Genomic DNA, 18530 nt, shown 5'->3' on the forward strand with positions numbered 1-18530 from the left:
TAATTAATTGTATTCCCTATTTATAAATCAGCTTTGGATTAAGTAATAATTCACAATAACATTTTATCTATTGATTTTAATAAAGTTGATATACACTCTAATTATTGCATATTTCCAAGGCCAAGATAGTTGTGATGGTGTCCCATGTAGCAATTGGAGAAAAAAAATCATTATAGTGTTTTACATGTTGTTAAGAGTAGCCTAGCTTTGCTTGGTGCTTTTAAATTTCTTCATTTTTCAGTTTATTTGGTTTTGTATGTCCTCTGTACACAAATTTTTAATTCTATTTGCAAATGTGTTAACTCTTGTGTGTTACTTTTAATCGATTCTATCTCTTCATCCATAATTTTCCTCCAAACAAAAAGCTTAGCAGCTTTCATATGTATTTGGATCATCCTTGTGTTAAAGATGGCTAAATTGTATAACTTCATGCATTATACTACTTCTTGACTTGTGATATAGTCCTTGAGGTAAGTGTGCTCTCTTATTTCTCGTAGAGGTAGATCATATACATCCATTTTTGTTTCTTCATCATTAGAATCAAGTGTTTTAATATATGTTTTCTTTATCTTCCTGAATCATGTTAGCTTCTAATCTTTGCTTCTGTGAGTTACTATTCTAATTTTGTCTCTTGGACTATTCAAAAATTGCATCCCTACTTATCACAATTTCTTTATGACATGCATGCAACAAAAGTTATTGGATTCAACATTCGTGAACTCTCCACCTTTATCAATTTTAACACACTGAATTTGACAACCTAACTCCTTTTCAATATTTCTTAAAAACATCAAAATGAACTTGATTTTTTATGTAAGGCATAGGTCCAAATTTTTCTACTAAATCATTTTTTCAATGTAATGTAATACATGTCACCTCTATTAAACCCTAGATTAATTGATCCACAAACATCTAAGTGTATGAACTCCAACTTGTCATTGGCTCTCCATAAAACATGTTTATGAATGTAACTACTACATTTTTTTGTCAATCACATAGTCTTAGCAAATATCAACAAGTTTCTTCAATAAAGGCAAGCCTTTCACGATTTCTTTCTTCGCAAGAATGTATAGTCCTTTGAACATATCGGGTGATTTCATATCACAAAAATGTACAAGTTTCATCAATTCAATAAAAACGTCACCAAAATTAAAGTCATTTTTTAGTTACTATCAGGTGATTGCAACATCAAGAATCAGGAACCAAATCTCTTATTTGGCATTGGTGCTCACATCCATGGGCAACAATTCTTCATTGTCATCAAATTCAACAAAATTAACAATATCCTTTCCATTAGGACACTAATTATGAGTGTCCCAGGTTGTGACACTTGAACCATTCTACAAACTCTTTTGTTTGTCTACCTATGGCATGCCCTCTTGATCCTAAATGACCCCTACCACTACCATAATCCTTGCCATAATTGGACATCTTGAGGGTCTGCTCTTCTATCCTTGTGTACTTCATTATGTCATGTCATACACAAGAATAATGCTCTACAATTCATCAATCGGTAAGGTAGTTACATCATTGGATTCTTCTATATAGCACGTCGAATCGTGCACTTACAGACCTTAGTGGAGCCTTGATATTTCTTATGCATGGGACCTCAAATGTGATATATTGTGCTTCGCACCAAAATTCTCTCGGATAGAATGATCAATGCAATTGAGAAGAATAAAAAAATGATTGTATGTTCACCTACTGCTAAAAATAGATTGGTTTTGTTTCCATAGTTTATGAATCATATGTTTGATTAATAATCTAGGTAGATTGGCACCCATATCCGTGCATTGCCTGGGTATTTTACTAGAATCTAGTTTTAGCTCCCCATTCAAGAAGAAAATGCACAAAAAATTCAGGGATGTAAAAAGAATAAGTGTTTCATGGAATAATATGCATTTTGGAAAATAAACAAAGTATAATACATATCACGGATTATGGAATAGGCCAATACAAAATAGTTGACAGGTTGTGGGCAGATTCTGGGTCTAACTTGGCATAAACAGAGGGGTCACCTTCCTTTGAATTATCTCTTCCATCTGCCCAGCTGACAAAATGGATGCCTCACTTTCATAATTGCCATTCTCCATCTGCTGGTGTAACTGGAAAATCAATCTAATTAATTTGCTTTCATGGAAAGCTTAAGTCATAAGCTGAAAATCGCGTATGAACATGTCATAAGCTGAAAATCGCGTATAAACATGTCATAAGTTGTTTTAGTAAATTATCTTAAATAATCTCCAAGTTAAACTAGTGTTCACCTTCTCAAGGATTGCAGATTGATCATCCAAGTTAAACTTGCGCATGTGCCGCAGCATCTCTAGTTGCTGTGAAGATTTACTTTCTCAATATTAGCAGTGTACATGTATAAGTACCACAAAAGTTCATCATAAAGTTGAAAATATTACCTGTTGCTGTAGGTTTTGTTGATAGCTCTTTTTTTCTGCAAATTCTTCTTCTCCAAGCTCTGCTTCATCGCAGGCCATCTCTTCTCTGCCATTTCACAATTCATAGTTAAAAGCCATTTTCACAGTAAAAATTTGCTTGCTAATAATCCCTTTTTGTGTAGGCATCGGAGAAAAAGTAGAAAATTATAAAATGGAATTTAGATAACTGAAAGAATTAAGTGTATTACTTTTATGAACTGCTCAAAGAATCGAAAAGAGAAAATGTTAACAGGATAGAAATGAGTTATTGTTACACATCACGATAGAGATGACTTACTTGGCGAGGAATTTATAAAACTCAATCATCAAATCTCGGTCATTCTCATATTCAGTACTGATTTTTCCGAGGCATGAAATACCAAATCTTGGGTCTGTTGCATAAATAAGTAAACAAATAAATAATGGCAAAGTGTACATATAATAGATGTATCAAACAGAAGACATCCTGAAGAAAATTAAAAGTATGAAAATATTGACAACTTGTTGCATTGGCCACCAGAATAAATAACTATCAAGATTGGTTAAGATAACGCAACGCAGATTCGGCATATATCATCAATCCGAGTATCAAAATGGTCCAAGTTACCCCACAGCTACCCTAAACTAAAATAGAGAGAAGAAAACTAAAACAGTGCACCTATCAACGTCAACCTTACCACCACAGATACTAAAATGCCTTAAGTTTTCTGGCCCAATCACCCTTTTGATGCCCCCTTAGTTTAGGACCTGTGCATTTATGAATTATGACCCCAGTATTTTCAAATTATGCAAATGTGATCCAATCGTTAACTTGTCACCTAATAGTTAACGTGATATGTTGAGTTCTCTTTAAAGTGTTGACATGGCTTAAATGCTTTGTATGTGTGCAATGTGAAAAACGGCCATACTGTGGTGACATGGAATGACAACTAAGGAGTCGAAGAAAATTTCATCAGGCTGGAAACCCATCAAGGCTGTGAAGAATGCATATGGATGATGTGAAGAGAATCTCAACAACCAAGCTAATAGTGTAACCAGCACCAGTAGAAGTCACTGAGGAAGAACAAGGAGAAGAGCATTTGATCACTTTCAAAAAGAGGATATTGAGAGACAAGGAGGAAGGGACACTGCTTAACTTGTATGAAAAAAATCACACCTGAATATGTTTGTAAAACAACATTTCAAGGCCAAGATTGTGGAGGAATTCAATGAAGTAGAAGAGGTGAGCCATGAAAGACTAAATCAAGAATTCAATGAAAGAATGAGTGAGTGGTTTGGCTCCAAAGAGAGCACTACTTTGGACTACTCTTCTGAAAAGTGAGATGACAATCCTTAGTGACAGTGGACTAGTGGAGAAATTCATAACTTCATTTCCCAGTTTATCAATAGAGGACACTCCTACCTATTTGGTGAACATGGGTGATGGCCACAAGGTGCAGGCAAAGGTTTGGAAATCTAGCTTTAAAGTTTGAAAATTCTTATTTGTAAATTTTACACAAGGGATTTGTAGTGTAGGGTAAATTTTACATTAGTAGGAGGAGTTGACTGAAATAAGGAAAACTCAAAGGAGCTTGCATTGAAATTTAAAAGATGGGAAATAAATAGCAATTATAGGAGATCCTATAATGTATAACGCAATATTTCAAGTCAAATGCTGGATGAAGTAAAGGAGAGGTTTCTGGTGGATTGTTGCACTGCTGAACACCAACCTCCATCAGAAACAGCATGTCCAGAGAGAATACAGCAGGAGCTTGATTATTATGCAAGCACTTGGGGAACTCCCTTAAAAGCTAGCTACAAAACCAAGTCCCTCTCATAGCACCACACCTATTATTCTTCCAAACTCATCAATTCCCACTTTGTTTCTTTCCTTTCTTTCTGCCTTGCCTTCCCTTCATTAGTAATTTGGGGCCAATATTCACTTCAAACACAGACCAGACAATTTGCTTCAAATGTGACCTTACCCACTTTTTAAAATCAGTATCAAAATTAATAACAAAAGTGGGCCTGGCCTATTAGGTCAAGAAAATTTTTAACACACCAGTTTTCGACTCTTCCCTTGCCTTATTCAGACCCAATTCCAGTAACTCAGGACACACTCCTTTCTCCCTCATTTTGTCTTCTTCCTTGCGTACCGCACGAGCCTCTGCTTGCACCAGCGATGATGTCCTCAGATTCAACCACTCTTTGATGGTCACGACGGCACTCAGAAACTCCGAGATTGACAGTGGCTCGCCGAGACCTACTCGCAACTTCCCTCTCTCCCTGTTGGTTTTCTCCTGTCCCACCCTGTTCAAGGAACCTCTCCGATACGGCAGAACTCACAGGGTTATTGCCCTTGCAGGTCGACCGGCATCGGATGATTTTGACTGGGATTGCAAGTCTGATCCATACACATGTTGCCTTTCTACCATCTTACTTGGTACCTTCATTTTCCCTGACTTTTCCCATTTGATGCATGTCTCATATTCTTTCACTGCTTTTCTTCTTGGGATACTCGAATGAAGAATTGCAGCCATTGATTGTGGTTGTTCCTTCTTAGTTCGCTTCACTTGCTGAGAAAAGGTCTCCTACAGTAGACCTTCAAACTCGCAATCTCTTGCTTTTTTCTCCCCGAGAACTTGGGCGCTGATCTTTCGCCCTCCCAAATGACGTATTGCTGGAATATCTGCCATCTCTGGCTGTAACAATTGATGAAACTCTGCCAGAAACAATTTGATGAGTTCCTCCAATCTTCCCATTCTTGCTTCCAACACGTCAATTCTTTCATTCATCTTGAATGTCACAAATGCTGGCTCACCCTCAACAATCCGGCAGGTCGGACCAAAGATAGAACTCAGGATTCTAAGGTGGCAAACTAAACCTTATTGACTGAAAGTGAAAATGGTGAGCCTCAAGCTCTTACAATGGTGGGAAACATAAAATAGAATGCATAAACAAGAGTTCTATGAACTCCTAAATCAGAGCTATAAACAAGAGTTCTATGAGCTCCTAAACCAGAATGTAACTCTCCAAACAAACTTTGTAACAATATTTCCCCTTCCTTCCCTTTTATAACAGAAAATCCCCTAAAATCAGGGAGGTCGCTGACTAACTCTTATTCCTTCTGCTTCTAAAATCTTCTAGAAATTGTGCTTGTGTGAACTGGGCCTAGTGATTGGGTCATGTTGGAGCTTGGTGTCCTATTGATTAGTGACAGTAAGGTGTTTGTTACATGCACTGGGAAAATAGGTCAATCAAAGTAAATGGGGAGGGGACGTGAGGAGATTATGGAATTGTAACCCACCTCCTTTACTATCTTGAAACCCGTTCTATCCTTACACCAGAAGTACATAATCTGGTATTGTAATTTGTTGTAAACTGCATCTGTTGCAGTCACTGTAACATGGAACTAATCTGAATTTGATGTCCCCCTATCACCTTTACAATTATCCATATAACAGGGAAAAAGAATTCTAACTCATCTGTTACCGAACATCCAACCTTAAGGTGTTTGGTCATAAATAGGAATTTATAACTTATAATTGACAAAGAAAAATCAAAGAACCAAAAACAGCGTTAGTAATCTGTACTTTTCTTGTTTTTTTCTCATAATCATTTTTAAAGGCTTTACTTGTTCAAAATTAAAATCATTAAAACCAATCAAAATCACAGGTTCAGATCAAAACTGTAGTAACTGAAATGAAACCACCCTTTCCCTTCAACTATTGATTTTCATGTAAGACTGCAAACCGATGCTCAGGTTACAATAAAACTTCATGTAAACAAACTTGAGCTTCTGCACAAATTCAGGGTACCCCAATACAACAAGCTTAAACTTAGATTTTGAAAAAGAAATATAAATAAAGAACCTAGTGGTGGTGGGTGGGTGGGATGAGGGAATAGAAGAAGTTTCTTAAGCAAACAAATACAGGGAAAAAAAAGGTTTAGTTGAGAGAATAAAGTCGTGTTTGAGGTTTGGACTTAAAATAGATGCATATAAGTAGGCGAAGACAAAAAAGGGAGGTTTTGAACCTTGAAGAGGCTGGCTGCTATAGCTCGGTTTGTTGACTTGAACCCCTAATACTACATCTTAAGGACCAACACCAAGCAGGTTATCACATTAACTACCAAGAGCTCAAAATTTTACCATTTGTGTCTGTCTCTTCAACTGCTAAAACGCAAATATCCCCTAAAGCATCGGTTAGTTTTGGCCTTCAGGAAAAATGCACACATATATACAAATACAATACAATATATGGATATACACACAAACACAGATGAAGTTTCAGGAAGGAGTGAATTGTGAGACAAACTCAGCATGCAGCTGAGTTGAATTTAAGCACATATTGCAATGACTACACAGATTAATGACATGAAAATTAGGTATCAAGACTCGAAATCCAAAATACAACCTAAATAACAAATATGTTTCGATGCAAAAAAAACATACCAACACCCATCTCCAAAAATATTTCTTCCTGTAGAGCAGTGGTCACAGCAACAGCTTCCTGCTCATCAGTTGTGAATTCCATAAAAATTGCAGCATAACATTTTACAAATCAACTTTTACATATTTAAGAGCTAAAATATAATGTGAAACCGAATAATGGCCCCATTAGGTCTATTGACATTGAAGATGAGGGAACAACAAAAAAACCCAAAACAAATGCCCAGAAGAAAATCACCTGCTTATCCAGAACAGCATCTATAATCCTTTTCTTCACATCTTCAAACAACACAGACGCACACAACCATTTCGCAACAAAATCAAAAAGGTTTGGAAAAACAACATTCAAAACAGATATATAAACTGAAACAAAATTAGAGTACCAGACTGGGTAGTAAGAATAGTGAAACGCTCGAAAAGGTGAAAAAGTTGTTCTCTGGTTAACATTCCACTGCTCTGCGTTGCAGAAGCCATTAAATATACACAAAACAATGCTCAGCTAACTGCGAAAGTGATCTAGACGAATCTTATCGATGTCGATTATTTTTAAGCTCGTGCAAAACTTATATTTTAAGCCCTAATTTCGCTTACATAATATCCTAAATTAAAATGGAACACTTTTCTAAATTCAATTTTACCAAATAAATCAATAACCAAGAAGGGTATTTCAGTCAAATAAGGAAAAAAATAGATTCAGCGAGAATTAAGAAAGAAACAGTACATTCATTAAATTTGTAAACAGCTTTTTACATGAAAGTGAAACAATACCATAAAGCTAAGAAAACGCCTTAAAAACTCAACCATAAAATGATGGGAGACACATGACACAAACAATTATTAAAAATTAAATATAAATATTAGTAGATAACCCTAATTTCTGGATCTAAAAATCCTCATCAAGCTTAAACACATGATCAGTCCCATTTGCAGTCAAACTATTCATAACAGAAGCTTTCTGATACTCCCCAACGCGCTTTTCAAAAAAGTTGGTTTTCCCTTGAAGCGAAATCAGATCCATCCAATCGAAAGGATTCGTAACATTATAAATCTTCCCACATCCAAGCTCAGCCAACAATCTGTCAGCAACATACTCGATATACGTACTCATCAAATCACCGTTCATACCAACTAACGCGCAAGGAAGCGCGTCGCAAACAAATTCCCTCTCGATCTCAACCGCATCTCGTACTATTTTCTGAACGCGCTCTTCACTGAGTTTCTTCTTTAAAAGTGAGTAAAGCAAACAAGCGAAATCACAATGAAGACCTTCGTCACGCGAAATAAGCTCGTTTGAAAAAGTTAATCCAGGCATTAAACCGCGCTTTTTAAGCCAGAAAATCGCACAGAAACTACCAGAGAAAAATATACCTTCAACACAAGCAAACGCAACGATTCTCTCAGCAAAAGTATCAGACGAATCGATCCACTTCATCGCCCATTCAGCTTTCTTGGCAATACAAGGAATCGTCTCTATAGCGTGAAATAAACGATTCTTCTCAGCGGAATCTTTGATATACGCTTCGAGGAGGAGAGAATACATCTCGGAATGGATATTCTCAATCGCAATCTGGAATCCGTAGAAAGCACGCGCCTCTGAGATCTGAACCTCTTTCATGAATCTTCCGGCAAGATTCTCCAAGACGATACCGTCGGAGGCAGCAAAGAAGGCAAGAACATGCGAAACAAAGTGGCGTTCTCCGTCGGTGAGGGAGATCCAGTGCTGATTATCTTGTGAGAGATCGACTTCTTCTGCGGTCCAGAAAGAAGCTTCGGCTTTTTTGTACATTTCCCAGACTTTAGGGTATTGGATTGGGAACATGCAGAAACGGTCTGGGTTAGGGGCGAGAAGTGGTTCTTCTGGAAAAGCAGGCATTGTTTGGTTTGCGTTTGGAAAAAAAGTGATTATTTGAGAAGTGGGAAAGGGTTTGTTTTAGGGTTAGGGTTTTTGAGTGATGAAGAGTGAAAGACCGAAGGGTTTAAATAAAGATTGAGTGAAAATTGAAGCGGGGGAATTTGAAAAAATTTGGAGGGTTTGTTTGCAAAAAAAAATGTGCGGAGAAGAGGGAAACCACGCGGGTGATTTGAATTATTCAAAGAAAGTTTCGCGCTAACTATTTATTTTTTAATCTATTTTTTTTATTCTTTTCACCTTTTTCTTTTAAAAATATTAGAATATATTGAAAATTTTGAGTTTTCTTATATTAATTAACTAGTTCTATTGAGACTCTTTATTTTTCTTAACAATATTTAATGTTTCTTTATAAAATATTATGATAAAAAATTTATGTGAATTTTTATGTTTTTATTAACTATTATTTTAATGTTTTGTAATATAAAACTGGGAAAAGCTTTCATGAGAAGATTGGGAAGGGTAATTTGGGGTTTTGAGCATGGGAAGGGTAATTTGGGGTTTTGAGGAGAATTTAAGATGGTTTTGTTGTTTACATGGGCGTGGGTGGATAAGGATGAAATGGTTGGGATTTGAAATGAGTGGATGAGGAGATTTTTGAAATGGAAAAGAATTGTGTGGAGTAAGCTGTTTTTTTAAGAGGTGCAGCTGTTTAGAGTTTTATTAATTTTTTTATTTGTTTATATGTAATTAGTACTATTTGGGTTATGATATTCCTTCTTTTGCAAGTTAAATCATGAATTTACTTTCCCTATATCTCACATGTTATTCATCACTTATCATAATGTCTAATTGAGTTTTTTTTTTATATAAAAAATATTTGATCACAAATTAAAAATATTGACTTCTACTTTGTAATTATTTACAGTAGAGCTGGGATTGAGAGGTAAGGTCCCATAAAAAATAAAAATATAAGAAGATCTTACAAAATATTCATTTAATAAGAATTGAAGGGTGTATTTATTTCAAGATTTAAATTATATTTTTTGGAATGATATTCTCAAGAATTATTATTTTTATAAATATTATTCTTATTCATAGAGATTTAAATTTTTTTAAATAATTATAAAATTTATTTGATTTAATATTATAAAAATATAAAAATAAAAATAAAAATGAACATAAAAGATACTGGAAAGTCACATTAGGTTATACTTATTCTCATGGGAATGTTATATTCTATCCTTTACCCATTAGAATAAAAATAAAAAAATAATGTGTAAATAAGATTTCTAAGAATAAAAAATTTCTTGAAATTTGTAAAACTTAAATCAAACATTAGAATAATGCATTTTTATAGTCATATTCCTAAAAATATTTTTTCAAACCTTAAAACAACCCGACACTAAAAATAAGTAGGTAAGATCTTCTCCGTTTTATTTAGGGATGTTTGTGATGCAATTTTAATGTTAAAAGTAATCTAAACGGCAAGTAAAAAAAATATGGTTTAATTTGATTTGATTGGCTTTTAAAAATAAAACCAAACTAAATCAATGCAGTTTGGGGAATTTTTTATAAAAATAACCAACTTTTTCAAGGAAATTTCCAAAATACCCCTGATTTCAAAAAAAATATCAAACTACCCCACTTTTAGGAAGAGACGTCAATTGAATTGGCGACTCCTCTTAAATACTTGAATGGAGGCGCCAATTGGGTTGGCGCCCCTGTGTAGTACTTAAGAGGAGGCGCCAATTCAATTGGAGCCTCAGTGTAAAATGATATTTTTTTTGTAAATGGTATACGTGATAGATAAATTTGATATATGACCAATTGATATTAATAAAATTGGTCGTTTACACTAAGAAACCTAATGGTGATAATCGGGATCACCTAACCGACCTCCGGTCTCACATCATATAGCTACCCTAACTCGTGGCCCTAACCCACGTTGATGATTCGGTACCGGTGTTTGAGCATCTGAGAGGCCAAGAGCGTCACTTCCAACTACAGGAAAAGGCATGTTGAGGTAGTCATACAAGTCGGCATAGTCTTTAGTATGCATCGATGGTGTACCGCCGTAGCTGAGCCCATGACCCATGTCAGAGAAGTTAGGTTGTGGTTGACTCATTGATGGGTGACCGGGAGACCAAATTTAGCATACGATGTTAGACTAAACAGAAGTTGGGTTGTGGTTGACTCATTTTAGCGTCCAAGAAACAATGGACCACAACGACGGGAGACCAAATTTAGCCTACGCTGTTAGACTAAACAGAAGTTGGTGCGATTGTGGAAAATTTCAAGCCTTCTGTATACCTCGTTCCCATGTCATTGCAGCATGCGCTTATACTCGCCAAGATGCTTACAGCCATTTATCTGATATGTACAAGGTCGTCACCGTCATGAATGTATATAATCAAAGCTTCTCGGTACTACCAATGGAGGAATACTTGCTTCCATATGAAGGTGATATTGTTTGGCACAATGACGAGATGCGTAGAAAGAAAAAAGGAAGGCCAGACAACACACGTATCAGGACAGAGATGGATTCGACAGATAAAATGATAAGATTATGTAGTATCTGTCGACAACCAGGACACAACAAGAACAATTGTCCCAATCGAGGAACATCATCTAAGTCATAAGCTTTTCGTAACATTGTATTTATGTAACCTTCAATCATTATATATCATTAAATTTTTGTTACAACGAGGTTCACAACAAACATCAGTACAAAATAAGCTATCTGAAAACAGAAATAATTCTAACTGATTACAACAATCAAATTGATGTCCTCTCGACCGAACATCATTTCCCTAGCATCCTTATCAGTCTTCATTCGCATTCAACCAAAGATATTGGCAAGTCTCTCAATACTTCTAATTTTTCCCCTTCTGGTATTTTCCTGAAATTCTGGTATCAGATATGAGATGTCGAAGGTAATGTCATGACACTAATATCTGAACAATACAAACAGGATAAAAGATAAAGAACAATAATGCAAGAGACATAAGCAATTGTTAATTCAGTTCGGTGCAAACTCACCTACGTCTGGGGGCTACCAAGCCAGGAAGGAAATCCACTAAAATAGAATCAGTTCAAAGACTCTCAGTAAACAACACAAGTTACAGTCTTTTTCACCTAATCTCTACCCGTGTGACTTCTACCTAAGAACTCTTAGATATGAGATCCCACTCGCTCCCCCTCAATCACACCAGTGATATAAACAAGAATTATAATGAAAAGAAGACACTCTTCAAAGATACACACTTGATCTTAGTTAACAGCTTCAATCAAGTAGACACACACTCATGCTTAAAAGCTTTGAGTGACAAATTACAACTAAAAAATCAGACCAATTCAATCATCTATGGATGAATTGAATGGCTTACAATTCACACGACCACACGAGACTTAAACCCTTATTCTCTATCAATATTTCGTTCCTTATTTCTTGTGTATCAAATCAGGTTTTCCATGTCCTTTTTATAGAAGCATTTGGCTGGGCTTGGACATCATAAAACCCTAAAACTATTTTCCATTTAAATCTTCTCATGACAGTTGATTAGATCTCTTTGGAAAATAAGTTAATCTCGTTGTAATTACTGATTGATAGCGTGTTTAATCATATCTTCAATCATACATAGATTTGCATTAAAAACGCAATCACATAATACATAACATTCAGACTGAATGTTCTGTATACAGATGTCATGACATCGGGTCTGACATCCTGGAAAAATCCTGCATAATCACATTTTAAACATCCAGCAGCTACATGATATCTTATGTTAAGACAACACATGTGACATCTTGTGAACACTCTAGGTTTTACCAAAATTGCTGCCAACACAAGAACCAACAAACTCCCCCTTTGGCAAATTTTGGCTAAAACATATATCAGTCAATTTGTTCACAAGAGTAAACGCATATCAGCAGTTAAGCAGCAGCAGAAGCAATAAACACACAATTACTAACTATAATAGCAACTAGTAATGCACACATTAAACACATGGGTGCTTCTTCTCCCCCTAAGTCTGTTCAACACAAACATCTCCTTCAACAACAATTGCACTTGTAACATTCAGAATCTCCTTCTGACATCTCCTTCAACATCACTTGTACAACACAGAACATTATTCTGTTCAACATCAGTTGTCACCTGTTTAGCCTATTAATTGCTTCAGCACATATTAACTGCAGCTCTCCACATCTCCACACATTAACTGCAGCTCTCCACATAATAACTTATCCCCCTTTTTAGTCAAAATAGACCAAAGTGACCAATTAGACAAAATAAATATCAATCAGTCTAGCAGAGAATGTCACAAAAGGATGTTATAACATATAAAATGTTAAACATAAATGTCACGTGATACAAAGCCATAATTATACACATCTGCATTAGCTGAGATAATCAGAAATCTAGAGAACTCGTAAAGAGCCCAAAAATTACATCATGGCATCAAAAAGGACTGCCAAAAAGAACTACAAATAGAAAACATCAAATCATCCCAGCATCCAAGCACACACAACATTATAATAGGGGGACCATCAATATCACAACTTAGTCTGAGGAGGTAGCATCTTCTTCACCTTCAGATCTAGAACTGCCACTAGATTGATCTTGAGAATCAGACCTCTCACTTAAGGTGTGGGCATCTGTCTCCTTGGCTTCACCAACATTATTCATCTCTCCTTGCTCCAAGCTACTAATGAGAACCTCTAAAGCCTCTTTCCTAGCCTTAACCGCCCTAATCCCAAATTTAAACTCCTTACATGTTTCTTTCAATTCAGCAATTAGGCCACATTTAGAGGTTGGCTTCTTCCTTGCAGATGTCATGACAATGTCATTGACATGACTGCCATCAAATAAGTTGTAATGAATTAACAATGGAGGCTTCCTTCTACTGGGGATATCACTTGTGTTTAGAGTACCAGGTTGCTGGCTTAAAATTATTCCACAAATGATTAAGGGAAAGGCAATTGGCAGCTTCACTGCATTAGTGGTATCATGTCTAACAATTTGTTCAAACATGAACCTTCCATAATCAAAGTTGATCTTGGTTCCAATAGGATATATTATCCTTCCAAGAACATTAGAGATTGTTGAGATGTGGTTTGTTGGTACCCAGTTAGCTGAACCTATCTTATGCAAGATAGCATATTTTACAGTTAATTTTCCATCTGATAGATGCTTTTTGCTTGGCCATTCCTTGACTTGACCAGCAGTGATTGTCCTACAAACTTCATTGTCTGTGGCCTTTAATTTAACAGCTCCTTCTGTTCCTCTCCCTAAGAACTTATTGATTACAGTTGGGGAGAACCTTACACACCTTCCTCTCACAAACACCTTGCAAAATTCTTTGTTATTCTTATCAGAAATATCCTCTAGGATGTTCACCACAAACTCCTTCACCAGACCTTCAAAACATTGGGGCAATGCACTAACTATTTTCATCAAACCAACAGACTTGATCAACTTCATAACCTCCTTCACTTCCACAGCCTCCTTCCCTAGCTCCCTTTCCACAACAACTCTCCTCTGTATCACAAATTTTCACTTGGCTGCACCATCTTCCAAATGGAATGAAATGTTATCCAAATGCGCAGCAGCAACCTTAGCTGGAGATTTTTTAACAGCTTGCTTTTTAACAAGAGAGATGTCTGGGACATCATCTTCAGAATCAGAACTTTCTCTGACCTTTCTCTTCTTGACTTCCACTTTACTCCATGATTTTGAAGGACCTACAACAGCAGCCTTCTTACTAGTTCTGGCTGTCATCATATCAGCCACAAACCTCCCTTTCCTGGTCTTCATTCTCTTTGCAACACTTGGCTCCAAGTGATGAAGCAAGGTGTCATCTTCACTATCTGAGCTATCTTCCTCCAAATCAATCACCTTTTCAGCAGTGTCATGCTTCTTAGACTGAGAAGCATCTATATGTTTCCTACTAGGCATGGTTTTTCCTAAAGAACACAGTCACTCAGCAGCAATATCCTTCTCTGACCTAGATGAATCATCATATTTCTCAATTTGAGGTTCCACCTCAGGTGAGGGGTCCCTTCTAGACAGAGGAGTCGAAACTCCCTTGACTGAGTGTCCTTCATTTAGGATCCTTGTGACCAGATTCCTAATGACATGATCTGTATAATACATGTCATCCTTAGGAGGAGGGTTGTCAGAATTGTTACCTTTAGTGTTTCCTGTCGTGGAAGATGGACCAGGGGCGTCGCCTGGTGTCGCAACCTGAAAAATGGAATGCGGAAAAAAACAACCGGCGAAGAAAGACAGGAGAGTCGCCACCGTGCGTTATTTATCCCAAAGGAGAGAAAGGAAACGCTCGAAGTAAACTTGGAAAAAGGAAAGGACAGGGTCTCGCAACCAAATCTTGGGTTCGGGAGTCGATTATGCGAAGGGAAGGTATTAGCACCCCTACGCATCTGTAGTACTCTACGAGATCCACTTTTGTAGTTCTTGTCTAAAGGGTATGGGTTTATCTAATGTGTTATTTACTAAAAAAAGGGGTCAAAAGAAAATGACTCGCACGGATGTCGCATCCACTGCATATGTATCTCATTTGAATCTGAGAATCAGAGTCTTCGTAGCTCGGCTACCTAGGGGTTAAGGGTAATTGTGCTCGCTAAGACATCGCGTCTTATGCCTACGTATCTCATCTGGAATGAGAATCAGAGCAAGCCGTAGTTCGGCTAACTACGAGGTTATGGATTGGGTTTTGGACGAACGACGTTACTACGCAATCTACCGGATGCTCGACCTTTGGAGACTTACTCGCCTGTAGTAGAAAGAGTTAGCGTGTTCTTAGGAGAAGAAAAATCAATGAGTTGGTAGGGTTAGGGATGCTCATGCAAAAAGAGTCCTGGACGAAGGAACCTGTAAAAAGTAAACACACAAAAACATTGCCTCCTATCGAGGTCTTCCAGCTAGGAAAGCAGTAAAATGCGGGGAAAATATAAAAGTACCACGCGGATGAAGATCCGAGGTAACAGTAATTAAAGGAACGATAAACCCTGAGATCCTTCCAAGCTAACACCATCAAAGAAAGTGAGTCAGTACAGGTAATCGGAATGAAACCTCCAGGCGGTATCCCACAAATAAAGTGGAACACCAGGCAACTCATCTCTGCAAGAGTCATATGAGCCCTCACAAAACAAAACTCAACAAACAGGTTAGAGAAACAAAATAGGGTAACCAAGAGTTGCCCCCAAATCAAAATGTAACCACATGAATCATGCCCTTTCAATTCACAAAAAGCTCACAAAAAGCAACCAAGGGTAGGAGGCCTAAACCTCTTGTCAAACACATGCATCAAAAGGCTATCAAATTCACCCATAATACCTCATACAGTTAGAGCATTCAAATTAAAGGCATAAAGATGATGGATATAGGGCAAACCTGATTGGAGAGATCGGTTGAAATCAACTGGCACGGCTGGATTTGCAAACTAATGTTAGGGTTTGCTTGAGCTGAAAGTGTGTGAGTCAGAATGAACCTTTCAGAGTTGCCTGGAGGTTGTTGCAGATTAATTCTCACTCTATCTGTCTAGGTTTCTCTCCAGGTTTTGTCCAGGGTTTTGTTTCAATGAAAACTCTAGTATTTATAGCCTAATATTGGTAGCTTAGTGGGCTTTTGAGAGAGGTCCAAGTTTGAGATTTTTTCTTTTATTTATTTATTTATTTAATATTTTTTATTTTATTTTATTTATTTTTTTCGTTTTTTTTTTTAAATAAAGTTTCTTGGATCTGATTCTGATTGACATGATGAAATGCAATATGGAATGTTAAATGACCTAAAAATGAATGCATGAATGAGGAGGGCAAATTTTGGGGTGTTACAGCTGCCCCTATTCGATCATCAGCTAACCCGAGCAGGGTGAAAGCGAACAGCTTATCAGACAAATATGGTGAGCTGTGATTGAATACCAAAGACAAACCGAAAATTTGCACTCCGAGAACACCACAAAAATGCTGAAATACATTGTGCTGTTTATTTCTCTTCCGATCCTCTAGCTGAATCTGAATCAGTCTTCTGACTTAATCTGGAGTTTCGATCCTCTGGATGAATCTATACTCAATTTAGTCCTCTGGTTGGATGTTAATTTTGATACTCGGGCTGGATACGGTTTCAATCTTCTGGCTAGATCTTCTTCGATCTTCTGGCTAGATCTTCTTCAATTTTCTAGCTAGATCTCCTTTGTTTCGATTCTCTGGCTGAATCTATTTCCGGTGTTCGGGCTATACCTGACTTCGATCTTCTGGCTAGATCTTCTTTGTTTCGATTCTCTGGCTGAATCTATTTCCTTTGATTCTCTGGCTGAATCTACTTCGATCTTCTGGCTAGATCTGGATTGTTTTGATTCTCTGGCTGAATCTATTTTCGATCTTCGGGCTAGATCTGAATTGTTTCGATTCTCTGGCTGAATCTATTTCGATCTTTAGGCTAGATCTGAATTGTTTCGATTCTCTGGCTGAATCTATTTTCTTTGATTCTCTGGCTGAATCTATCTATTTTTCGGTCTTCGGGCTAGACCTGACTTCGATCTTCTGGCTAGATCTTCTTCGATCTTCTGGCTAGATCTGAATTGTTTTTATGATAAATTCTCGTCGTCAGGATCTTGCATCTGGGGCATGTGCTGGTTGACCCTCTTTCGAAATCTACAGTCTTCATGTTAGATATGCAGCTTCGAGAATATCCCACTATTGGGCTCCGTACATATTCTTCAGGCTAGAACATGTTATAACGACTCTTCGATTAGACTTTGTTTTTTTAATGCAATCCGCGGGCTGGATCCTCTTGTAGGTTGATTTTTTGTTGAGCTGTCAATCTATTCCTCCAACTGGCTTGCTGGGGAAATAACGCTCGTAGTCGATTCTCTGGCTGAATCTTCGAAATGACCCTCAGGCTAGATCTCTGGAAAACGATTCTCATGTTGAATCTTCGAAATGACCCTCAGGCTGGATCTCTGTAAAACGATTCTCAGGCTGAATCTTCGAAATGATCCTCAGGCTGGATCTCTGGAAAACGATTCTCAGGCTGAATCTTCAAAAATGACCCTCAGGCTGGATCACTGGAACAACGATTCTCAGGCTGAATCTTCAAAATGACCCTCAGGCTGGATCACTGGAAAACGATTCTCAGGCTGAATCTTCAAAAGTGACCCTTAGGATGGATCACTCACACTTGATCCTCTGGCTGGATCTCATGACTCTGGTTGTAAAGCAATTCTTCAGTCTGCTTTGGAGGACATGTTTATCAGCTTATGTGTATGTTTGATATGCATGCAAATGCAAATGCAAATATTATGCATGGTGCAAAAGAAAAAAGAAATCTGCTTGGGGAAGCAACTCTGGCAGGGAGCGGATCGCTGTATCAATCCTTGAATGCTCTGTGGGAAACGATCCTTCTGCCGGGACCGGGGAGCCACCGAAAATAAATCAGCCTTTTTTGAAAAGTTGACCTTGCTGGGGAAGTATCAACAATGGAAACTTTGCTTGGCGAGGCTCTGCGAGGAGAGTCTGTGAGGAAAGCACTTCCTGGGGAAATGTCGTAGGAATCGACCTTTGCTGGGGATATGAACTTGCTAATCGTCCTCAGGCTGGGGATTAAAACAAATCTGTTAAAAAAAATCTGCTGGGGACGAGATGAACACTGGGAACACCACCCTCTTGTCTGTTGGGTATGCGACTACTCCGCTATTGCTAGGAAGATACAGTCCGGCACTGTCGACTCCGCTGGGGATATACAGTCTAGATACTGTTAACTCTACTGGGGATATACAATCTGGATACTGTCAACTCTACTGGG

At 37.4% G+C, this 18530-nt stretch overlaps 2 protein-coding genes across 2 annotated transcripts; both read right to left on the reverse strand.

Annotated features, from left to right (window-relative positions):
• Positions 1–1867: 1867 nt before the first annotated feature.
• LOC127128238 (uncharacterized) lies at positions 1868–7405 on the reverse strand. Its single transcript, XM_051057460.1, has 7 exons — positions 7242–7405; positions 7097–7137; positions 6862–6919; positions 2728–2821; positions 2412–2496; positions 2265–2330; positions 1868–2105 (listed from the first exon to the last, which is right to left on the reverse strand). The coding sequence occupies exons 1-7, from the start codon at positions 7330–7332 to the stop codon at positions 1992–1994; spliced, it is 549 nt and encodes a 182-aa protein (XP_050913417.1). The 5' UTR covers positions 7333–7405; the 3' UTR covers positions 1868–1991.
• Positions 7406–7561: 156 nt separating this feature from the next.
• On the reverse strand, positions 7562–8907 carry LOC127128237 (ribonucleoside-diphosphate reductase small chain). The gene has a single exon (XM_051057459.1). The coding sequence runs from the start codon at positions 8729–8731 to the stop codon at positions 7742–7744; it is 990 nt and encodes a 329-aa protein (XP_050913416.1). The 5' UTR covers positions 8732–8907; the 3' UTR covers positions 7562–7741.
• Positions 8908–18530: the final 9623 nt, after the last annotated feature.

This window comes from Lathyrus oleraceus, chromosome 3, assembly GCF_024323335.1.
Source record: "Lathyrus oleraceus cultivar Zhongwan6 chromosome 3, CAAS_Psat_ZW6_1.0, whole genome shotgun sequence".
Taxonomy (NCBI): Eukaryota; Viridiplantae; Streptophyta; class Magnoliopsida; order Fabales; family Fabaceae; genus Lathyrus; species Lathyrus oleraceus.

Coding starts and splice junctions, on each gene's coding strand:
- LOC127128237 (XM_051057459.1), bottom strand. CDS start 8,731: ATGCCTGCTTTTCCAGAAGAACCACTTCTCGCCCCTAACCCAGACCGT.
- LOC127128238 (XM_051057460.1), bottom strand. CDS start 7,332: ATGGCTTCTGCAACGCAGAGCAGTGGAATGTTAACCAGAGAACAACTT. Junction 2,331..2,411: donor AACAAAACCTACAGCAACAG/GTAATATTTTCA, acceptor AAATCTTCACAG/CAACTAGAGATGCTGCGGCA. Junction 2,106..2,264: donor AATCTGCAATCCTTGAGAAG/GTGAACACTAGT, acceptor TTGATTTTCCAG/TTACACCAGCAGATGGAGAA.